This window comes from Somniosus microcephalus, chromosome 2 (assembly GCF_052327205.1).
Source record: "Somniosus microcephalus isolate GS21.2 chromosome 2, FLI_Smic_1.0, whole genome shotgun sequence".
Classification (NCBI taxonomy): Eukaryota; Metazoa; Chordata; class Chondrichthyes; order Squaliformes; family Somniosidae; genus Somniosus; species Somniosus microcephalus.
Window position 1 is genome coordinate 247,296,005 of NC_140988.1, and position 25,557 is coordinate 247,321,561.

Sequence of the window (25,557 nt, forward strand, 5' to 3'; positions counted from 1 at the left end):
ACTTTCCCATCTTGCCTATTCTTGGGTGCTGGGTGGTAAGTTGCCTTTTAACTTGCTTGAATGGGAAAATATGAATTGATGGGGACCAATTGGGAGATGTACAAGGGATGGTTGGTTGTTTGCAGGACTGCTTTGTGTCAGTGGCATTGATGGGGGGAGGGGGATGCAGGAAGCATGGCCCTTGCATGTGCTTCTGACATCTGTCCACTGGTGCAACCTAAGTGAACCTTGCATCCCTGGCACCTTGGGCAGCAATGTGAGCAGCTGGTGCTGCATTGCCCTCATCACCTTCCTTCTTCTCATTTCCTCATCTTCCTCCTCCTCCTTGGAATCATCCACAGACAATCTGCGCTCTGTGCCTTGTTCCTCCTGCTGTGCAATGTTGTACAGAGCACAGCACACCAAAACCATTCTGGACACCCTGGCTGGTGTGTACTGAAGGGCATCTCCAGATCTGTCCAGACACCTGAAGCATCTTCATCATGCCGATGGCTTGTTCAATCAGACATCTGGTGGTCATATGGCATTCATTGTAGCGTTGTTGGGCTTGATTGGTTGGGTTTCTGACAGGTGTCATCAGCCAAGTTTGAAGTGGGTATCCCTTGTCTCCCAGCAGCCACCCCTTAAATGTGCTTCCAGTTCCAAAGACATCAGGGAGCTTGGACTGCCGCAGGATGAAGGCATCACGGCATCTGCCCAGGAATCTTGCACACACCTGCATAAATATCATGTGGTTGTACACAAGCTGCACATTGATGGAGTGGAAGCCCTTGCGGTTCATGAATATTCCTAGTTGATCTGGGTTGTGTGGATTGCCACATGTGTGCAGTCGATGATGCCCTGCACCTGTGGGAAGCCAGCCAGAGATGCAAACCCGAGTGCCTACTGTTCTGACTGGCGTCATTGCAGGCGAAGTTCACGTTATTGCCTGCCCTGACAAACAACTCATCAGTTACCTATTTTATGCATTGTGGGTCGCCAACTGGGAGATCCTGGATATGTCCCCGGCAGAGCACTCTCTATCTCAAACTCCCCATAGAAAGATGTACCTAAGATGTTGAAAGGTTAGAATGAAGGATGCTGCATGCTGTGAGTTGCTTTCTTCCAGATGTTACAGGTCTCCGACTCAACTTCATGTGATACACCTAGAGTCAAAGAAAAGCAAAGTATGTTACAATGGTGTATTTGTAACAAAAATGGCAAAAATGAGATGTTTTTAGTTCTGATTTGGTGGTGGTTCCTTTAAATCCAGCCATAGCACAAAAGCATTTTCAAAATATTACTGCAGTTCAGATTCATGTACCTAAGGTAACAAACCCGTACAAATTTAATAACTATTTCAACTCATGAAAGTTGCCATACAGATGCCTAAATGGTATTCCACATTACTGGACCACCATTTCTTTCCTCTGTGTCTTGAGGGGCTGGGACTCATTTTTCCTCATTTCTTGTACCTGTACCCGTTGATAATACTGACCTAAGGAGATTAATTTCCTCAGAACTTCACCCACTCTGCCACCGCAACTTCAGCGAAGGTTCGGCAGAAAACCCATTTAAGTGTGTAAACAGAGCTTCCGCCCAAATTACAGCAGCAGAGTGGGAGAAGCGCCAAGGAAATTCATCCCTGAAATTCATCAATCAGTTCACTTATCTGGGTAGCGTGTCAAATGATGCACTAATGGACAATAATGGCCTGGAATTTGCGGTCAACAGCAAAGGCGTTCGCTGCTGGCCCCGAAGTATGCTCCACACAAGGATCTCACGATCACTGTGTCAAGAACTTCGGGTTTACCGACTTGGAATTCAATTCAATGAAACTTAATGGGGATCCCCCTTGTTCAAACCGTTGTGATGGCAACAGGCTGTCAAAGCAGCCAATCAAAAGGCAGAATTCTCAGACAGCAAACAAGGAAGTGAGTAAGTCCTTAAAATTCTAACTTTTTTAACTAGAGAGAGCAAAAGAAAGATTGGAGTTCTCAAAGGGGGAAAAGGCAAACCTGAAATAGAGATGGACAAACTTTAAAAAAATTATAACTTTTTTTTGAAAAGTTTCTTAAAATGTTTTATTTTTATTAAAATGGACAAATTTCACACTGCACAAAATTAAAATTAGTTTTCCAGGCTCTTAACATTTGTTTAGCAGTTAAAACCCTAGTTACAGCTAATCATTTGGGTCTAACTTTTAGTGGGGAATTTAACAGCATACTTACTGTGGAACTTTTCATCAGTTTCAATGATTTATGAGATTTCACTGATTGCCGGCTCTGTGGGCGGGGACGGGTGCACAGCGCAGCCAGTTTTGGTGCTGTCATTGACAGACCGCAACTTCGGGATTTCCACATGCGCTTGCCCATGCGCCAAATCCCAAAGTTGCGGTCAGTTTAAAGGCGGAATGATGGCAAATGCTGCCAGTTTGCCATCACCCGACTGCAAATTCCAGGTCATTATGTTTTCTCATACCAGAAATGCCAACTCTGTGTTTGGAAAGTCTAGAACCAGCATGGGAATCAAGTTCACACAAAGCTGAAAGTGTACAGAGGTATTGTCACCACCGCCCTACTATATTCATATGATTCTTGGACATGCTACCACCGTCATGTTCGACAGATTGACATTTTCCATCTCCAACACCTGACTTCCATCATGCTCTTCAGATGGCAGGACAAAATGACCATCTACAAGATCCTCAAGCATGCCAAGACTACCAGCATTGAGGCCATGTGAACATAGTGTGGATATAGAAGACACCAAAGTGCCAAAAAGCATCCTGTCCAGCAAGCTGGAATAGAGCAAGCGGAAGCTGGGCGGGCAGCAAAAGAAATACAGGAACATACTGAAGCACAACCTTAAATTATAACTAAATTATAATGTCAAAGTTGACAGCTGGTGGCTGATCAGATGAGCTGGTGAGCAGTGATACATGATGGTGTCAGTTGGTACAAGCAGCAACATATAGATCTCCTGAAGAAGAAATGGCAACAGTGGAAACATGAGCTTGTCAATTGAGATGGCTGCTGGGTCTGTGAAACAGACGGGAGAGCTTTGCTGTCTGATCTTGACCCTAGTAGTTACCAGTGATCTCATCAAGGTGGATTTCCTTTGCACCAAAAGTCATTATCTTTGATCTTATTAAGAGTATAAAGGACCACCACCATTCAACATCCCCATAGAATATTCAGTGCCACAATGGCAGATTGCACCAAAGGTGGTGTGTTGCTTGTATCCTTCCTTTGATGATACATTCCTGTGCATTCAGCTTCACTAGGCATTTTGGAATGGGATCACTGGTGAACTGGAGCAGGTAAAGAGAGCCTGGACTGGAGACATGGTGCCAGAAGACTAATGTTATCATGCAACAACCCATTAAATCTAACTTTTGTCACTTTATGGCTCTCAAGCTTAAAAAGGTCATCATCACCTTGCTAACTGCTGAGCATTAGAGATGAAAAAACTATTTTGGTCCACATCTATTACATTAATGAAAGTCGCTGTTGCATTTGATTAAGGATGTAATAGTGACAACTACATTAGGTTCTTGGGTATTTTAGATAATTATGATAAGTTCTTCTTTAGTAAAATTACTTCTGCCCGGGTTTAATTTAAGAATTTTAAAAATGAGCCAAGTTAGGAAGTTGATGTTGGTTCCCTTTATCTAAATTCATTCTTGACTGCTCACACTTAGTATAGTGTGTGAAACTTCAATGGTGTAATCCAAGATTAAAGATATAACAGCTTATTTGTGATAATGGATCTGAAGGATTATCTAACAAGTATTGTAACATCAAAATTAATAATTTGGCAGCATTTTCCTGGATTATAGAACACTTGGTATGGATGTTTATATAGAAATAATGATTATGACTATGTTAAAAAGCTACAGCATAATCAAAGGATTCTGAGGATATTATAACCTGAAGAATGAAGTTCAAACTATCCATGTAATCATCAGAATATCAACATTGTATCACTGCATTAAATACTCAACTTTGTTTTATAAATAATTAGCAGATCATCCACTCAGTGAGTTAAAGGATACACAATTTTATAACAACTGAAACATTACATCGTGTAATGCATAATGTATAATTATATATTAGTTTACCTCCCACAGCCGTGCTCATACACATGAAAAAATGTCTCTTTTCCTTATGTGCATAATCTAAACGGACATTTCAGTACTAAGGGTGTGTTGTATTTTTAGAGATGCTGTCCTTCAGAGAAAATATTAAACTGGGGTCTCTTCTGCATATTCTGGTGTTTCAGGTGAATGTTAAACATCCTTTGGCATAGTCAAAAGAAAAGCTTGGCGTCCTCTCATCTGTTGATTAACAGTCCTCCCTCAACTAAAACAGCAAAATAAGTTTAGCTGGTCATTTATCTGACTGCTCTTTGTGGGCTGTTGTTGGTGCAGAATGGTGTTTTCCTACATAACAACAATTACTAGACTTCAAAAGTAATCTAATGTGTGTGAATATTTCAGCACGATATGGAGCCATACAAATGCAAGTCTTTCTTTTTGTATTGTTTCTGCTTCTTTTCCGGTCTAATTATTTCTATGCCTCTCTCTTTGTCTTTCTGTTCCACTCTTTTTTCTCTCTCTGTTTTTCACACACTTTTTTCATCATGCTATATGTATCTCTGCTTGTGTTTGACTCTATTCTCACTCTTTCTCAACACTCATCTGGAAAATCTCCTTATCTCTATCTTCTTTGTCATCTGTGGTTAGGCAGTGTAGGAGCTGGTGCAACACATGGATAACAGAGAAAATGGAGGATTGGGACTGAGGATTTAAGACTAGGAGAAAGAAAGGGACTGGGGCTTGGTGTTAACATGAGATACAATGGATGCAGCAGTTGTGTCTGGGAGGGAGTGGGTAACCTGGGGTTAGGGAGCAAAGTGAGCAGTAGAGGACAACTTAGGGATGAGGGGGCTGGCAGTACTTGGAGCTGGTGGTGGTGGTGTTGTCTGGGAGCAGTTGAAAAACTGGATCCTTGGAGCATTCAAGGAGAGGCAGGCTGAGTTGTGGCATTACTTGGAGAGTGTTGTTAGGGCCTGGCACCTCTTGGGAGGAGCTGGATCTAGTAGCACCTGGGGACTGGGGCTGTGGACTGGCAGAATTGGAGGACTGTGTTTGGGAGCACACAGGTGGAGGGCCGGGGATCTGGCAGCAATTAAGGACCTGTGTTTCCTGCTCTATTTTGCTCACTAAGCAGCAGTACTACAGCAAGAAATTATAAATAAAGTTGAGAATTCATGCAGCCTGACTTTATTTATTTACCACCAGGTCTCCTGTGATGGTCTCATAATGAATTAGAGTTTTTTCTGTTGTAATAGTGGGTGCCAGAATGTAGGGGGGGAAGGGACGCAATTCATCACTGAAAGGATTTAAAGAAATAACTTGCATTTATATAGCACCTTTTATGGCCTCAAGATGTCCCAAAGTGCTTTATGAAGTACTTTTGAAGTGTAGTCAGTGTTGTAATATAGGAAACGTGACAATCAATTTACATACAGCAAGTTCCCACAAACAGCACTGGGACAAAGACCAGATAATCTGTTTTAGTGATGTTGGTTGAGGGATAAATATTGGCCAGAACACCTGGGAGAACTCTCCTGTTCTTCTTCAAAATAGCACTATGGGATCTTTTATGGCCACTTGAGAAGGCAGACGGGGCCTCGGTTTAATGTCTCATCTGAAAGATGGCACCTCAAACAGGCAGCACTCCCTCAGTACTGCACTGAAGTGCCAACCTGAATTATGTGTTCAAGTCTTTGGAGTGGGACTTGAACCCACAATCTTCTGACTCAGAGGTGAGTGTGCTACCACTAAGCCAAGGCTGGTATGGAAAGGAGTTTGGAAGAGACATGCTCAAAACAGTGATGTGTGTTTTGATTGATTCTTGGAAAATAAATAAATTAGTTTTGAAATAATGGAGGAAGAAGAAAAAAAGCTTTCATTTATATAGCACTATTTCATTTTTGGGTCTTTTCTAACCTTCTTATCTGAGATTATTTTGGCTTTCATATCTTAGATCATTCTCATAGGTGAGCCCCAACTCTCCATACCTTTGAGATCTAGGTAAGCCATCAATAACATGATCAGAAAAATTAACACCAAACCCTGTCTGATAATTGTTCTTAGCTTTCAACTTATTTTTTTTTATTCGTTCATGGGATGTGGGTGGCAAGACCAGCATTTATTGCCCATCCCTAATTCTTTGTAAATCATTTAAATAATACCATGTTTCTTTTTCTTTAATTTCTTACCATTGTGGGAACCTAATTAATCTAAACCGTTTCTTGGAGATTCAAAACATTTTTCTCTCTTTCAACAGTTTCAAACTGATGGTTTCCTTTCAAAATGATTCCTCAAACAGACCTTGACTTGAGCAGAGCAGTTCCCTTTTGTATCCCGAAAGAAGCTTATTATTATTCCCCATTATAGCATTTTGATTTTGCTTTCATTTTCAAATTCCCCCTGATTCCCCTTCTCTGGCTTCTAACAACTTCATTCATCATCTCATTCATTTTTACCTTTTTGTATAATTCTTTCATTAGTTTCCATTGTTTTCTTTCCCTTTCTTTCATGTAAAACACTTGTGTCACCAAGATTGCAACCAAAAGAAATTTGCAATCCATGGCAATATCACTGAAAGTCCATTATTTGCATTACAGTAGGTCTCTTTCATCACAATGGCAACTTTAGCATGAGGCAACATCACTAGCAACATAAAGACCAAAGGAATTGGATTCCCATGTATAAACAGTGTAAAGAGTATTATGTCTCGTAAGTGTGCAAACATCTTGTCTTGCCTGGTATAAATCATGTGCCACTTAAACTTAGCCCTGTTGCCAACAGAGCAGTATTGCAGTTGACTTTTTGCAGCTGGCTGTTCTTGGTTGTTCCACACAGGCCAAGCTATCCTAGGATTTGTAAATCCCATGCATTTCTTCTATGTGTATTAAAAATCATATATTTCCAAAATACATTTATAATTCACAAAAAAAAGACTGGAGCTCCAGACCATTTTTGCTTTTTATTAATATAGAGAGCAACTTGCTTACAGGATCTGATGCAGTCACTCAATACACTTTGGAAAGTCTGGCACTGCAGCAATGGAATGAGCCCATGTTTGCCTGTTATGAAGAAACACCTTTTCAAAATAATAATTATTACTATAAGGTTATGTAAATGCAGTGCAAATGAAGGGAAACTGCAAAAGGGGGACATCTGAAATAAAACAGAAAATGCTGGAACTATTTCCTGGATTTTGTGTTTTATATATGTGCAGTGCTAATTTAAAATGGGCTAAGACTAAAAGTTTAAACTATTTTTGAATAATTCTAGCATAGCATTGTACTCAGATTACGGAGCTGTCAACATCAAGTAAATGTTAAAAGTTAATTTATTTTTCCCAAAAAGAGACAAGATTGCAAACCTTTTAATGATATGCACTTTAATTTACTGGTTAGCGTGAAACATTTTAAAACCAAAATTAGTTAAGCTCGACAGGTGTGTGAACATCCCTATGTAGTATCCTGTGTATGCAGTAATGCCAACTCCTGCGACTTATTCGCAACACACGCGATTTTTAATGAAAATTTAGCCCAACTCATAATTCGTGATTCAGCAGCAAAATCTTGCATTTTTTTCCCTTAGGGAATGATGCAATGATACTGGGTGGGAGTTGAACAGCATGGATTGGAACACTCCCCAGGGACACGCGCACAAGGATTGGAACCTTCGGTAGCAAGTGTTCCTGTGCCACAAGCACCCAGCGCTCTCTTCGCGTGCACCCCGACTCATGGCTCACATTGCTAGGGACCCAGCCAGAGGCCACACATGGTGCGCTGCTTTCCCATAGCATTTCAAATCAAATCATCCAAATGAAAGAGTGTGGAGTGTGCTTCAAGGGCTGAAAGCATTGTCATGAGTGAAGTGATGCGAATGTAACCAGAGAATCACCTGCAACAGCTTCTCTTCCCACTCCCGCATCATTACCTCTGGCGACATCATCCGAAAACACAGCGTCAGTTTCCACATGTACACTGATGACACCCAGCTCTACCTCACTTCTTCTTCTTCTCTCGACCCCTCCACAGTGTCTAAATTGTCAGAATGCTTGTCCGACATCCAGTTCTGGATGAGCACAAATTTTCTCCAATTAAATATTGGGAAAACCGAAGCCATTGTTTTCGGTCCCCGCCTCAAACTCCGTTCCCTAGCCACTGACTCCATCCCTCTCACTAACATCTGTCTGAGGCTGAACCACACTGTTCGCAATCTTGGTGTCATATTTGACCCTGAAATGAGCTTCCGACCACATATCTGCAGCATAACAAAGACCGCTTACTTCCACCTCCGTAACATCGCCCATCTCCGTCCTTGCCTCAGCTCATCTGCTGCTGAAACCCTCATCTATGCCTTTGTTACCTCTAGACTTGATTACTCCAACACACTCCTGGTTGGCCTCCCACATTCCACCCTATGTAAACTTGAGGTCATCCAAAACTCGGCTGCCCATTTCCTAACTCGCACCAAGTCCCTTTCGCCCATCACCCCTGTGCTCGCTGACCTACATTGGCTCCCGGTTAAGCAGCACCTCGATTTCAAAATTCTCATCCTTGTTTTCAAATCCCTCCATGGCCTTGCCCCTTCCTATCTCTGTAATCTCCTTCAGCCCCACAACCCCCTGCGATATCTGCGCTCCTCTAATTCTGCCCTGTTGAGCGTCCCTGATTGTAATCGCTCAACCTTTGGTGGCCGTGCCTTATATTGCCTAGGCCCTAAGCTCTGGAATCCCCTGCTTAAACCCCTCCACCTCGCTACCTCTCTTTCCTCCTTTAAGACGCTCCTTAAAAGCTACCTCTTTGACCAAGCTTTTGGTCACCTGCCCTAATTTATCCTTATGTGGATTGGTGTCAAATTATTTGTCTCTAAATACTCCTGTGCAGTGCCTTGGGACATTTTACTACATTAAAGGTGCTATATAAATACAAGTTGTTGTTGTTTTTGTTGAGTGGGAACTGCTATTTGTTCAGAGATGAAGAAAGAAAAGGACTTGCATTTATATAGCATCTTTCACGACCACTGGACGCCCCAAAGCACTTTACAGTAGGAAAAGTTGTACTGTGAACGTCGGGAATGTGAATCAAAAATGATAGAAATACATAACTATAATAACCGGGAGCTCAGCACGTTGGACTGTTTCAGGAACTCCTTGACGGCTTTGTTGAACTTATTCTGCAGCTTCGGAGCACATGGTCTGAACTACTCAGGAAATACTGAGCATGCATAGCAGGTCAGTGAGCAACTTACATAGTATTACTTTGTTCATTGAAGACAGCACAGGCAGCTGTTGGTGCTGTGATGGGAATGGTAAACTGCCTATAGGGCAGACAGTGAGTTGCGGAGCAAGACTTTGGCTCTCACTCCTGCGACAGACCTGTGTACTGAGCCCACAGTGGCCTTAGCCCAAATGTCAATCACCGTCAGACCCCACATCAATATCGTTAACATTGTCACACACCTCGCTGAGACTTTGAAAAAATGGGCATTACAAAGTCTTCATTTTATGCTTAGAATACAAGAATTTCGCGCATACCTAATACTGAAAAATCACCTGCCCGAAAATAGCAACGTGGTGATAACTGGTAGGATTTTCAGGAAGTTTTTTGTAAAGCATTTTCAGATGCAGTAATATAGTTTTTGTAAAGAGCTGTGGCCTGTTAGCAATTAAATAACGCCACTAATGAGGTTTATAAACCAACTCAATCTATACTGGGGTTTTTTAAAGCAACTCATGATTTCTATACCACATCTCATGATTTTTAAGAGTTTGTCTCCTGATTTATGAGGCGGTGGGGTTGGCAATACTGTGTGTGGGTCAGAGTTCAGACTCTCAAAATCACCCCACCATTTAGTTCAACTAGAGCTGCTACAGGACAGTCTGTTTTTTTAAGGGATGACTGGAAATTTCTGAAAAATGCTTTAAAAAAAAATATTTGTACATCTGGTTGACTTGTGTCTTCTGATTTGGAATGGTTCATTATTGAAGGTTATTAACGTTCCCAGTGAAGTTGACTGGCACTGGGTGCCATCCCACCCTGCTCCTGGACCATTCCTGCTCAGGGCAGCCTCGGGGCCAGTTCCCCGGCACGCGCTGCCACTCTCGCGATAATCACTTGGGCTCGCTCGCTGCTTGGTAACCAGCGGCAGCAATGGCCGCAATACGAAGAATTCTCGTTCTGCAGCATCTCGGCTCCCGGCACTGGCGGCCGGGTGGTTTGTCCAAGTCTGCCTCTAACCGTCAGGCGGGTCTGTGTGGGCCGGGGCTGGGGCGGCAGGCCGGGCTCTGCCTGGCGGTTATTTGCGGTGTCGGAGGCGCGGCGGTCGGCTCCTGGTCTTATTATTACAGGGAGTCGGAGACTGGGAGGAGGAGGGGACTCCCCCGCTACGGTGATGTGCGTGTGCCGACTGTAAAAGCCAAGGGAAAGGCCAAGGTAGGAGCCAGCGCGGTGTTTGCGGAGCGCGGCGCCCCGGTCCCGGGCTGCAGTGTCAGGAGACAGTTGAGCATCTTGGTGTTGTTCATGGACGCTGCCCGTGTCATCAGACCCGCCCGAACCTGACATTTCACCACAGAAAAACCCGCAACAGTGGCAAAAATAATCATTTGCTAATTTTGACGAAGCATTTTCTGCATCTATTGTTCCATTCAGAAGGCACGTCCTTTGACATGTCGTGGCGCTTGTTGGGATGCTGTGCCACCCACCCATTGGTTTCAAGCTGCTCGATCCGCCGTGGCGTTGCCCAGGTTGTGTCTGAGGATACAGGGTCAGTCCGCCTGTCACTTCGTTGATGCTTCTGTCCCGAGTGGCAGCCACTGTTCAGCAGCATCCCGGCCGGGACGAATGTGGCGATCTGCGCCCCGCCACCCTCCCAATGGCAACCTACCTGCAATTGGCGACATGCTGAAAGGATAGAAATAATGTTATCAAGAGTATGCATGTATGTCACCTGGTCTGCTGTTTATCTTGTCTATCTATCCGATGATTCATTGAATCTGACAATTAAATATTGTAAAATAAATTACGACAATTATGGAAATTGTCAAAGACCAAGATGGAAATAATTAATGAAATGCTGGATAGGATCTCAAGCAGGAAAATACTTTATTAAAGTAGTAAAATGGCAGTAGTTGATGTGGAGTGGGGACAGGTGAGAGAAAAATAAGTTATAAATGGGAATTGGGAAGAGACTAAAGGGGCACGATTGAAGGGCCCAAGAGATTGGAGCTAGAATGTGCCAGGGGATGGTGCGGAAGGTGGGAATGGCCTTGAGGCCAATTTATAGTAAATTAGCAATTAATAAAACTGCAAAAAAGACATGAAGATCGATGGGAAAGGTCAAGAGGAGGGCATGAAAAATTATTGGAAAATAACAAACTTACATTTATGTAGTGCCTTTCATAGCCTCCAGATATTCCAAAGTACTACCCAGCCAATTAATTACTTTTGAAGTGTAGTAACTGTTATGTAGGTAGATGTGGAAGTCTATTTGTACACAGTAAGGGCCGATAAATGACCACCTCATTTGTACTGGTTGAGGTATAACTGTTGGCCAGAACACCAGCAAAATTCCTTTGCCCTTCGAATAGTGCAATGGGATCTCTTGTCCGCCTGACAGGCAGACAGGGCCTCAGTTTAATTAGTCATCCAAAACATGGTACCTCCAATAATGCAGCACTCCCTCAATACTACACTGAAGTGTCAGCCTACATTACGTCATCAAGTCCTTGAAGGGTGTGGGGGTGGGGATTGGGGTGGGCTTAAAGCGAGACAAATTGGGAGTAGGGAGATTTCTGAATGTCTGAGCTGGGAAATTGATTTAGGCAAGATTCGAGACTGGTGAGTAGTAGGTTGGGCCTGGATGCCCGATCTCAGAAAAAATAAGTAATTAATTAAAAGGCAAAATCTGTTTAAAATAAAAATGAACTATTTAAATATTTAAACCTATCTCTAATATCTAGACAGCGAAACTAAGTCTTTTTGTCCTAGAGTGGTGAAGATTCTGAAGCTGTATAGTGGTAAGTTAGCAGTGGGGAATTGAAGCTCCACCTAGTGGTAGAAGTGCAATGGCGGTCGTGACCAGGGGGCCGTGACATCTCGTAGCTGCTTGCTTAATAGTGGGGAAATTCTGTTCGAGGCATGACAGAATGGTGATGTCTAATATTAAAGAAGGTGCAGCATATAAAACAATTTAGTATATTATATGTAGATTTCAAACAGTTGCTTATGCCTCCCAATGTTTCTTTTAATAGATGTTGTTAGAATCTGGTTGTAAACATTAAAAGAACTGCATTATTACTGATGAGGGATGGCAGTAGTGTGGGGGGCAAAATACCTGAGAGAGGAGAAATGAAAGGTGGCATGACTGGGTGACAGGAAGAAAGAAGAATGAAAGAAAGACTTGCATTTATATGTCATCATCTGTAGTAGGGAAAATGCTAGAATCTGTTTATAGGACGTTGTAACAGGGCACTTAGAAATTAATAACAGGATTGGGCAGAGCCAACATGGATTTATGAAAGGGAAATCATGTTTGACAAATCTGTCAACTAGCAGAATAGATAAGGGGGAACTAGTGGATGTGGTATATTTGGATTTTCAGAAGGCATTCGATAAGCTGCCACACGAGAGGTTATTAAACAAAATTAGGGCTCATGGGATTGGGGATAATATACTAGAGTCATACGGCACAGAAGGAGGCCATTCGGCCCATCGAGTCCATGCCAGCTCTCTGTAGAGCAATCCAGTCAGTCCCATTCCCCTGCTCTATCCCCATAGCCCTGCAAGTTTATTTCCCTCAAGTGCCTATCCAGTCTCCCCTTGAAAACATTGAGGCCTAGAAATTCGGTATAGCCGCATTTGGGGCGCTAGTCCTGGCGATGCGCAAAGTTTAGCGCCAGGCGCAATTTAGCGCCACCTAGCGCGATATTGGGTTGCAGCGCCCCTAAAGGGGATTGCGGCGCTAAATCAGGCGCTGCATGCTACTCTTAATGCGCTAACCCGGCGGCGCAACCCAATTTCGCGGCGGTGGGGCGCAGCAAGGGTGCTGTCAATAATCACTTTCCCTGAGACACAGTGGCGCCAGCCAGCTCTTAAAGGGGCAGGTCAATTGGCATCACCAGACACACTCACTGCCTTGTAGGCCTTCAAAGCGGTGGGAGCCTACCTGTGGCGCACCAGCCTAGCAAGACATGGAAAGGGTGAGGCAGAGGGCGGAACGCCTCACTGATGGGGCATTGGATGCTTTGGTTGGCGCAGTGGAATCAAGGCCAAGGAAGATGGTTGGAATGTGATTTATGTTTTGGACAGTCTCCCGGGTGTGAGAGGCAGTTATGTGTCAGTGTATTAGTTTTGCTTTCTGTTGCCATAGCTTTCTCATGTTTGAAGGAACCACATTTTGTGTAATGAAACACTTTCTTCATTTACAATGGCCATGCCTGCTATTTACATGCATCTTGCCCTTCACAGGCTTGGGGGTATCAGACTGGTTCCATTCCTGTTCTTGGAATGGCAGCAAGCATTCCGTGAGAGGGGCCTAGAAGCTACTTCTGATCAGCCTCTGACGCGCAGCCTGAGAAGAGACGCTCGCGTAGAAGTTCAGGCCAGCAGCCATCTTCTAAGCCGCCGACAGAGATGTCCTGCACCTTATCTGAGTCTGCAGATCTGGCTGAAGCAGCTGGCACAGCTCAGTCACCACCTCCTTTCTAAATTGCAGCCTTCTGACACACTGCTCCTCCGGCATGTTCATGTAGGAAAACTGCTGTCGGATAACTCTGCCAGCATAAGGTCTGCTGTGGCGACGTCTGTTGGCCCTCCTCCGTCTCGCCATGCCTGCCCCCCTCTCGCAGCGTCTCAGTGCCCTTTCCAGATGATTCAGCAACAGGACGTTCCCCTCCAATGCAGCCCCCATAATAAGTGCCCACAGGAAGGTTCCCCATTGTCAAGGCTCACCAACAGCAAGTGATGGTCAGAAGGCTAAAGATCGTCTGCCTGCGCTGGCTCAGTGGTCAAATGGCTCTGTGTGCAGCTCAGCAACTCTTTGTAGCTCTCAAGGAAGTTGTGGTCCAAAAATGGCTGCCGCTTTTAAACCACACCAGTCCCCTTTAAATAACGCTCCTCCAGCCCGAGAGCAACTTGGTAAGGTACAGGTAAACTGTCACTATTAGCGCCAGGCGCTACGGAGGGGGGCGCCACTGAATTTCCGGTCCGGGGTGCCCAAAAGGCGTTACACACTCAAATGACGTCATAATCAGCCTGCGCCCATGAGCGGGCGCTAAGATTTAGCGCCGGCGCTAAATGCATGCTCAATATGGGGCAAGGCGCTAAGCGCCTTGCGCCCACCCCGAAATTAGCTAACGCCCCACTTCTCGGCCTCTTTAAGCGTTAATCGGTGGTGCTAACAACCGAATTGCTCCCCGAGTGTCTCCGCTTCCACCACTTCCGTTGCCAGCGAATTCCAGGTCCTCACCACTCGCTGCGTAAAAAAGTTTTTCCTCACATCCCCCTGTATCTCTTGCCCAAAACCTTAAATCTGTGTCCCCTAGTCCTTGTACCATCAATTAGCGGAAACATCCTTTCCCTGTCTAGCCTATCTAAACCCGTCATAGTCTTGTACACCTCTATCAAATCACCCCTCAACCTCCTTTGCTCTAATGAAAACAAATCCAGCTTCTCCAACCTGTCCTTGTAGCTAAGATCCCCCATCCCTGGAACCATTCTGGTAAATCTCCTCTGCACCCTCTCGAGTGCCTTCACATCCCACATCCTTCCTAAAGTGTGGGGACCAGAACTGTACGCAATACTCCAGTTGTGGCCTAACCAGCGCTATATAATGGTTCAGCATAAATTCTCTACTTTTGTACTCAATACCTCTATTTATGAAGCCCAAGATCCCATATGCTTTGCTAATAACTCTCTCAATATGTTCTACCACCTTCAGGGACCTATACACATTAACTGCCAGGTCTCTCTGTCCCTGCATGCTCTTTAAAACTGTGCCATTAAGTGTATATTGCCTCTCCCTGTTTCTTCTGCCAAAATGCATCACCTCACATTTCTTTATTAAATTCCATCTGCCACTTGTCTGCCCATTCTGCTAGCCTTTCTATGTCCTGTTGCAGTCGATTGGTATCATCCTCACTGTTGGCCACCACCCCCCCCCCCCCCCCCCCCAAAGTTTGGTATAATCGGCAAATTTAGAAATTCTACTCTGTATTCCAATATCCAGGTCATATCAAAAAAAGCAGTGGTCCCTGCACTGACCCTTGGGGAACACCACTGTCTACCATCCTCCAATCCAGAAAAACAGCCATTTACCACAACTCGCTGTTTTCTGTCCTTAAGCCAATTCCTTATCCAAACTGCCACTGACCCACCTATTCCATGAGCCTCATTTTTGTTAACCAGCCTTCTATATGGTACTTTGCCAAACGCCTTCTGAAAATCCATGTAGACAATATCCATTGCATTCCCTTCATCAATCCTCCCTGTTACTTCATCAAAAAATTCAATTAGATTAGTCAAACATGATCTGCCTTTTACAAATCCGTGTTGGCTCTACTTAATTAGCTTAAACCTCTCCAAGTGCCATATTTTCCTTGATTATTGTTTCTAAAACTTTACCCACCACTGATGTTAAACTGACCGGCCTGTAGTTACTAGGATTGTCCTTTTACCACTTTCCTATCTTCGGGCACCTCTCCTGCATCTAGGGAAGATTGGAAAATTATGGCAAGCCCTTCTGCTATCTCCTATCCCAATTCCCTTAGCAACCTGGGATGCAAGCCATCTGGACCAGGCAACTTACCCACTCTAAGCATGCCCAGCCTTTCTAGTACATCCTGTCCATCAATTTTCACCCCTTCCATTGCTTCTACCTTTTCCACTTCTACCGATATTTTGTCAGCATCCACCTCCTTAGTAAACACCGATACAAAGTACTCATTGAGTATTCTAGCCTTGCCCTGCGTCTCTAAGCATATATCACCTTCTTTGTCCCCAATAGGCCCCACCCCGCCTCTTACTACCCACTTACTGTTTACATGCTGGTAGAAGATTTTTTGGTTCCCTTTTATGTTAAGCGCCATTCTACTCTCATTCTCTCTTTGCCAATCTTATTTTCATCTTCACTTCTGCTCTCAACTTATTGTATTTGGTCTGGTTCTCCCTTCAAGAATTCACCTGACCCTTTTTTTTTTTTGTTTCATCATCTTCTCTATCTCCCTCGTCATCCAAGGAGCCCTTGCTTTGGTTCCCTTACCCTTCTCTCTTGTTGGAATGTACCTAGCCTGTACTTGGAGCATCTCCTCCTTAAAGATCACCCATTGTTCCATTGCAGTTTTTCCTGTCAGTTTTGGTTCCATTTTACCCTGGCTAGATCCTTTCGCATCCCATTGAAGTTAGCCCAAGCCAGTTTAGAAGTTCCACTCTAGATTGTTTCTTGCTCATCTCCATTGCTAATCTAAATCTTTAGATACGATGATCACTTGTACCCAAGTATTCTCCCACTGACAATTGGTCAACCTGGCCCACCTCATTCCCCAGCACCAGATCCAGCAATGACTCCTTCGTAGTTGGGCCAAGAACATACTGGCCGAGGAAATTCTCCTGAACACATTTCAGAAATTCCTCCCCATCCTTTTCCTTTACCCTAGCATTATCCCAATCGATATTTGGGTAATTAAAGTCCCCCAATAACGCCACTCTTTCGCTTTTGCATACCTTTGTGATTTCCCTGCAGATTTGCTCCTCTACCTCCCTCTCACTATTTGGAGGTCTATAGAATACCCCCAATAGCGTGATCATACCCTTTTTGCTCCTCAATTCTAGCCAAATGGATTCTGTCCTTGTCCCCTCAAGAACATCCTCCCTTTTCAACACTACCTTCCTTAATCAGCATTGCCACCCCAACTCCCTTTTGCCCTTCCCTATGTTTCCTGAACACCTTGTACCCTTGAATATTAAGTGCCCAGTCCTTACTGTTTTTAAGCCACGTTTCCGATATTGCCTCGCAGCTAATTGTGCTTGTAGCTCACCAACCTTATTCACCACATTTTGTGCGTTTACGTACATGCATTCTAAACCCATTTTTGAATTTTTCATAGTCTTTCTTAGTCTGCTCCATCTAATATGGTACTACTTTCTTCTCAAGTACTATCCAACACACTCACACTTTTATGCACCTAATTCCTCTACTATCCATACTAGCATTGATTGAGGATTGGTTAACGGACAGAAAACAGAGAGTAGAGTAAACAGGTCATTTTCGGGTTGGCAGGCAGTAACTGGATGATCAGTGCTTGGGCCTCAGCTATTCACAATCTATATCAATGATTTGGATGAGGGGACCAAATGTAATATATCCAAGTTTGCTGATGATACAAAGCTGGGTGGGAATGTAAGTTGTGAGGAGGATGCAAAGAGGCTTCAAGGGGATATAGACAAGCTGAGTGAGTGGGCAAGAACATGGCAAATTGAATATAATGTGGAGAAATGTGAAGTTATCCACTTTGGTAGGACTACACAAAACTTTGGTTTATCCGGAGGTTGTATGTCCTGAATACTCGATCTAACGGCAAAAATCAGGAGCCGTTTTCTGTAAGTCTTTTTAGATCTCGTTCTTTTTTTTTTCCCAGTCAGCCACTGCAAGGTCTGTAGCTATAGCAACAGCTTCAGCTAGAGATGCTTGCAGCTGCAGCCGACTCTTTAGAAGCTGTTGCTAAGCAACAGTGTTTGTTGTCAGATACGGAGATGAAAACCTCCGTATGCTTCAACATTAACTTTGTATGTCTGGCAGTTTTGATAGATCGGCAACACGCCGGTCCCGTCGGTGCCGGATATCACCAAAGTTTCCTGTAATAGAAAATCAGAGTATTTTTTAAATGGTGCGAGATTGGGAAATGTTGGTGTTCAGAGGGACCTGGGTGTCCTTGTACATAAATCACTGAAAGTTAACATGCAGGTACAGGTAGCAATTAGGAAAGGAAATGGTATGCTGGCCTTTATTACAAGAGGATTTGACTATAAGAGTAAAGACGTCTTCCTGCAATTATATAGGGCCCTGGTGAGACCACACCTGGAGTATTGTGTACAGTTTTGGTCTCCTTACCTAAGGAAGGATATACTTGTCATTAGAGGGAGTGCAACAAAGGTTCACCAGACTGATTCCTGGGATGGGGGGATTGTCCTATGAGGAGAGATTGAGTAGACTAGGCCTATATTCTCTAGACTTTAGAAGAATGAGAGGTAATCTCATTGAAACATTCAAAATTCTTACAGGGCTTGACAGGGTAGATGCAGGGAGGATGTTTCCCCTGGCTGGGGAGTCTAAAGCCAGGGGTCACAGTCTCCGAATAAGCGGTCGGCCATTTAGGACTGAGATGAGGAGAAATGTCTTCACTCAGAGGGTGGTGAATCTTTGGAATTCTCTACCCCAGGGGGCTGAGGAGGCTTCCCAGGATATTCTCACTCAAATACTGGACACTTCACTTTAGAATTGCGGTAATCTTTTTCACCAATGATTTGGTGTGCTCTATTCTGCATCTTGAACATTGGACTAACCAGTAAGATATGCTAGTGAATGTCCTCGGGTATGGTATTATACTTTCCATAGCTCAAGAGCAGATCTTTTAAAATATTGACAGGAAGATACAGGGATCATCTGGTCGTAGTTGTTGATTCATATTAGTTCTGAGGGGCTTGGTGGATGCTAACTTCAGTCTGGAGAAAGTCCTTCAGGAAGTGTGAAGAGCATTTTGGTCTGTCTTCAATGACAGCGAAGTTCCATTGCAGATTAAATTTGGGGCATCTAAAATATGTTAAAATACTTCTGCTCTTTGGTTCGGAACTCCTAGGCATTCAAGAGGCTTCTTGTAGCCCCATGTGAGATGCAGAATCTCTTATTTGCTTTACTACAATATACCCATTCTGTATTACCTTCTGATACACTAGCAATTTTATTTTAAATATTTAATATACCTAACCAACTGTGTACTTGATACCCTTGAAGTGACTTAATGAATAAACTGGTTCATGGTGTACTAAGGATTGAAAGTTATAAGGTTGTAGGTGAACATTGTAGCTTTTCTCAGTTAAAGGATTTGCACATGACCTCTCAAAAATAACTCAACATTCTGGATTACAAATTCTTGCCTTGTAGATTGGGATCAAAACCTTTTTTACCTCTTCAGACACTGGGTTTCAGACATCACTAAACATGTTGCCATCTCTTGTCCCACTATATCTAATCTACATTAGAATAGGTGACATAAGATTGCTAGGTTAATGTCTAATTAATTAAGAAGTTAGTTTTTAAATGGCGAGATATATGGGGTGCAAAATTTGGATTTGTAATGCCCATCTTTTGGGCGCAACAAGTGCCCTTAGGTCCAAAATGGCATCCGCGGCACGTGCACACATTTCTGGTGCGAGTCACGCCGGATGCCATATTGGCGAGGGCGTTAGCAGCACGCGCAGTGAACGTCTGCTGGAAGTATGTAGAGTAGGCAACGTGATTTCACACCAGCGCTGCCATTTTGGAGCTCAATGCTCCAGCTAACCGCTTCTCAAGTTCGCACAGCTGAACACTTGTTCAGCAGCAGGGAAGATCCCCCCCCCCCCCACCAGTGCTATTTAAAGGATCATCAGCTACTTTCTTTCAGGTTAGTTGCTGATTGAGTTCTATTGGCTATTGCTACGATTGTACAAGTGTTTCGTGCTTTCTAGAGATCAAGGTTGCTAAAGTCTATAGGGTAAAGTGTGGCTGGTGCTGAAGGACTTTGTCCTGACTTCAAGCTTCTGCACAAACCAGACATGGGTACACTAGCAGGAATTCCCCTTGGAATGAATAGAGGCCACACACATCAGGAAAAACTGCTGGAAGAGGGGGAGAAGGGCGCTCAGCTGGAGGTCACATCTGCCCAGGGTGTTCAGGGAGCAATTCTCCTACCTCCACTTCAGCGAGGAACAATGTGTGAGACGTCTGCGCTTCATTATTGACGTCCTCACTGAAATCTGACACCTGCTGCAGCCACAAAAGCAACCTCCGAGCAGGGCGAGGACAGTTTTGCCAGTGGCTGTGGAGGTGACCGTGGCCATGAAATTTTAAGTGTCGGGCTCCTTCCAGGCAGGAGCTAGAGATATTGCAGCATCACGCAGTTTCCTGTCCACTTTTCCTTAAGGGAGGTCACTGAGGCTCTGTAGTCGAAGAGAGCTGACTACATTTCATTCTCTCTTGCCAGAGAGCATGTGGTTTCGCAAGGATTACAGGCTTCCCATGGTGTAGGGAGCGATTGACTGCACGCATGTCACTTTGCGGGCTCCGCATGTCAACTCTGCCATGTACAGAACTGAAAGGGATTCCACTCTCTCAACGTCTAGCTGGTGTGCGACCATTGGCACTGAATCATGCTGGTCAATGCCCGGTATCCTGGCAGCAGTCATGATGCCTTCATTCTGCGGCAGTCTGCTGTGCCATCTGCATTTGAGCCACCACGACAAATTAAAGGGTGCTTATGGGAGACAAGGGCTATCCAATAACAACATGGCTCATGACTCCAGTGCACAACCCATGCACACGTAGGGAGCATGCATACAATGAAAGCCATGCTGCCACACGAAATATAATAGAGCAGACCACTAGCGGACTGAAATAATGTTTCTTTGGCCTGGACCACTCTGGAGGAGCCCTGCAGTACTCAGCAGAGTGGGTGTCAAGATTCGTGGTGGTCTATTGCATGCTGCACAACCTCGCCATCATGAGGGCACAGCCCTTACCGCCAGATATATGGTGAGCAGCTGAGGAGAAGAAAGAGGAAGGGAGGAGCCAACCTTGATAGCCCCTATCTGGATGGGATGCCCATGAACAACTCATCCAACTGCGATACCAGTAAATGCAACCCCAATTCCCCATTCACCAACACTCCCACACCTTTCCTTGACTATGTCACTGACCATCTTGGCCACAATGCAAAAATAAAAGCCAATACAAAATAAACATTCCAAACCAAATTTATAAATCAAAGCATGCCATATTGCATACAAACGTAAACTAATCACCCTTGTGCATTCCCTTAGTGCCTGTCTTCCGTGTGCCTTTGCCTGTCTTAGTGCTCCTACTTAGTGCTACCCCAATGGTTGCAGCATGGCTGATGGAAGGCTGCTGACTTTCAATGAGGAAGACTGCAGATGACCTTGGAGGACGACTTGAACAGCTCTGGGCCTAGACAGCCCAGCTGCAGATTGCACCATCTTGGCATGGGCGGCAGCAGTCTGGGCTGGCTGGCTGACGGGCAGTGACGAGGGCAATGGCAGAGTGGCAGTGGTGGGAACTGGAATGCTGTCGTCCAGTGAGAGGACAGCAGGTTCGTGCTCTACGGAGCGGGAACCACTGCCACTCCCTTGGACCGGTGCCTCAACAATCTTAATAATCTATTGGAGGACAGATTGTTGGACTGCTGTGACACACTGCAAGCCCCTTTGAACACTGGTATCCGCAGCCATGATGGCAGCAAACTGAGCTTGCGTGAGAGCAGTCTCAACTTGCATGGTAGCAAGCTGACTTTGCATCACAGCAGTCTGCTTGTGCTGCAGTGGAAGCTGAGACATCAGCCATCAGATGCTGTATCATGGGTGGGTCCACAAGTGTGTTAATAGAGTTGGCCGCCACTTCCATGCTGGAAAGGATGGGCGCAAAGCCCTGTGCCAAGTTGGTGCCGGACCCCTCCATGCTCCTTGACGTTGCATGCAGGCTTTCTGGCAAGTTTCCCAATGCACCAAGCACTTCAGTGTGCATACCCATCAGCCGCCTTCTGTAGCCCTCCCCATCGAAGTGTTCATCTGAGTCCTCTGCAGGAGAACTCGTGTGAACCCTCGCCCTCCGGCGAGCTGGCACCTGTGCTACCCTTGCCTCCTGCCCTGGCTGCAGGCCACTCGTGCCTGGTGTCTTACCACATGCAGATCCTGTCTCTATGCTATCCTCTAAATTACGCACAGTGTCAGTTTCTGAGCTGGGGGCTGCAAGTGTGAAATCAAGTGACGATGTTTCTTCGTCAGTTTCTTGTTGCTCTTCCACCACTGCCTGGCCAGGTTGCAGTTCTTGGATATCTGAAATGAAAGGCACAAGGATAAGGCTATGGTGAGGAGAGGGGGGAAGCAAGAGGTGCATGCTTACACCATCTGCAGCTTGTAAATCAAAAGAGATTGTGAGATGAGGGGGAAGTGAGATCATAGAAATTTACGTCACAGAAGGAGGCCATTCGGCCCTTCATGTCTGTGCCGGCCGAAAAAGAGCTATCCAGCCTAATCCCACTTTCCAGCACTTGGTCCGTAGCCTTGTAGGTTACGGCACTTCAAGTGCATATCCAAGTACTTTTTAAATGTGATGAGGGTTTCCGCCTCTACCACCCTTTCAGGCAGTGAGTTCCAGACCCCCACCACCCACTGGGTGAAAACAATTCTCCTCAACTCCCCTCTAATCCTTCTACCAATTGCTTTAAATCTATGTCCATTGGTTATAGGTCCTTCCTATCTACTCCCCTCATAATTTTATACACCTCAGTGAAGTCTCCCCTCATCCTCCTCTGTTCCAAAGAAAACCACCCCAGCCTATCCAATCTTTCCTCCATAGCTAAAATTCACCAGTCCTGGCAACATTCTCGTAAGTCTCATCTGTACCCTCTCTAGTGCAATAGCATCTTTCCTGTAATGCGGTGACCAGAACTGTACACAGTACAAGGATGTGAGGAGGAGGATCAGGTATAAGGACACCGTCCTCTTCTATGGTTTCAGCCCTGCCGCTGGCCACAGCCTCAGCAATGGCCGCTCCAATGATGGCGAGCACTGTCTCCTCCATGGTGGGTAAGGACATGCAGGCACGCCTGTCCCCCGCCAGTTAGCGCACAACCGGAGGCAGCAGGAGCTATCTTACCCTGCAAGAGAGAGGGAGGTGTGTCAGTGGAATACAATCTATGCAATGTGATGCAATCTGATTGGATAATGGACTGCCATGGTTGAATAACTGGCAGTGAGTGCAAGTTGTGAGGTGTGGGTGTGAGGCTTGCAGTAGTGCTAAGTGTGAGGATGAGGTGCAGCTGTGAATGTTAGGTATGAGTCATGATTGATAGAGATTGTTGGTAGGTGAGTGATGGGTTTTGTGTGCCAGTGCAGCCTTCGGTCACCTGAGGAAGAGAGTGTTTGAAGACCAGGACCTCAAACCCGGCACTAAGCTCATGGTCTACAGAGCAGTAGTGATACCCGCCCTGCTGTATGTCTCAGACATGGACCATGTACAGCAGGCACCTCAAAGCACTGGAGAGGTACCACCAACGCTGCCTCCGCAAGATCCTGCAAATCCATTGACAGGATAGGCGCACCAACGTCAGTGTTCTTGTTCAGGCCAACATCCCCAGCATCGAAGCTTTGACCAGGCTCAATCAGCTCCGATGGATGGGTCACATCGTCCACATGCCCGATACGAGATTCCCAAAACAAGCGCTCTACTCTGAGCTCCGACACGGCAAGAAAGCCCCAGGTGGGCAGAGGAAACGCTTCAAGGACACCCTGAAAACCTCCTTGAAAAAGTGCAACATCCCCACTGACACCTGGGAACCCCTGGCCCAAGACCGCACAAAGTGGAGGAGAAGCATCCGGAAGGCGCCGAACACCTCGAGTCTCTTCGCCGGGAGCAAGCGGAAGCCAAGCGCAAGGAGCGCACGTCAACCCAAGCACCCCACCCACCCGCCCCTTCAACCACCGTCTGCCTCCACCTGTGACAGAGACTGTAGGTCCCGCACTGGACTCAGCAGTCACCTGAGAACTCATTTTTAATGTGGAAGCAAGCTATCCTCGGTTCCAAGGGACTGCCTGAGAGAGGTGCATTGAGCAGTGTCTGAAGCTAGTAGCACAGTTGGTGGGATATGGCATTTGAAGATGAATTCGCTGACCTTGACCGTTTGTGTGAGGTCATTGAACTTTTTGCGGCACTGCATCCAGGTCCTTGGGGCTTGACTCCTGGCATTGACCGTCACGGCTATCTGATCCCACTGCCGTTTGGCGGGCCTCCTGGACCCCTGTGGATACAGCTCTTCTCTCCTCCTTTCCACCATCTCCAGTGCAGTGTCCGAGAACCTTGAAGCATGCTATCTCCTACGCTGTGTCATTATTCAGTATTTTTCCACGTTAGAGAGACTTGTACAAAGACTTGCACCACCTGCTCCAGCCACAATACACCTCGCCTTTACTAGGTGCAGGCTGGCTTTAAGTAGTACAGGCGAGCTTTAACTCGTGCTAGCCTCTTACGATTTTGGGCCCCCTGCTCAACATTTAGCGCTGGCTGCACGCTACAATCATGGTAAGGAGCAGGCAGCACGAAGTTGCCGTGCTGTCTGCACCACATTAAACGGGCGCAGGGTAATCGTGCATCGTGATCCCGCGCCCGTTTTCGGGAATGATGTAATTGAGCCCCCATGGAGTTTAGGGTGCCTGTGTACTGTAATGTAAAAGGGACTTGGATTGTATAAATTATATAAAACTACACCATAAACTCCATAGTATACATACCTAAAATTAATGGATACATTGAAACTATTGGCTTCATGTATTGTAATACTTTGTGCATCTTTTTGAAACTTTGGTCAGCAGCTCCGATGGTAAGGAACTGGATAAGAAACTTGTACCCAATTTAATGCAAGGGCAGACATGTAATTGCAAAAATCTCTATTTTTAGGTCTTAAGAAAACCCAAGTAGAGACAATTGAGTCTAAGTAAACAAAGAGAACTGACTGTGTATCCCAGCACTAGTAAGAGAGTTATTTGGTAGCTTAAGTAAGCCACACCTCCACACTTTGTTCTGTTGCCGAGCTCAGAAAGGGATCACAGTAAACATTACTACAGTCTAGACCCCACACTACACATGAGTAATACCACAGGTAATCGCTATTCAAGAAAGGAGGGAGCGAGAAAGCAGGGAACTACAGACCAGTTAGTCTGACATCAGTAATCGGGAAAATGCTAGAATCTATTAGGGATGTAGTAACCGGACATAATGGGCTGGATTTTCCGACCGCCACGGATGCGTACGAGATGTGTACGCACCCGTAGGGCCCTCGCAGGTGCCGGTTTCAGACTTGCGAAGCGCATGCGCTAAAACCCGGCACTTGCGATCTGTCAAGAATCCTCTTGAAAGATCATCCGACTGCTCGGGAAAAGGGCCTCTGCGGTGGAGAGCTCCGCTTTCTGCACAACTTCCGCCCGCTGAAAATCTTTAAAAATCTTACGCCTGCTTTTACCAGCATAAGAGTTTTAAAAAATAATTTTTTTCACTCAGTGTTGGTATTGAGGGGGACCTGGGTGTCCTTGTACACAAATCACAAAGTTAACTTGCAGGTACAGCAAGCAATTAGGAAAACAAATGGTAATTATTACAAAGGGATTGGCGTATAAGAGTAAAGAAGTCTTACTACAATTATATAGGGCCTTGGTGAGACCACAGCT

General features: G+C 45.2%; 1 protein-coding gene across 11 annotated transcripts in view; it reads left to right on the top strand.

The window, feature by feature from the left end:
- The first annotated feature begins 10,124 nt into the window (after positions 1–10,124).
- Positions 10,125–25,557, top strand: part of micu3a (mitochondrial calcium uptake 3a) — a 250,731-nt gene continuing 235,298 nt past the window's right edge. For 6 of the 11 annotated variants that reach the window (XM_085970576.1, XM_085970567.1, XM_085970597.1 and 3 more), the window contains exon 1: positions 10,126–10,503. In XM_085970576.1, coding sequence (XP_085826702.1) covers positions 10,222–10,503 — 282 coding nt within the window. In that variant the 5' untranslated portion in view covers positions 10,126–10,221. Of the gene's footprint in view, positions 10,504–25,557 lie in introns of all 11 variants that reach the window. The other 5 variants (XM_085970622.1, XM_085970641.1, XM_085970651.1 and 2 more) reach the window with 3 other exon arrangements.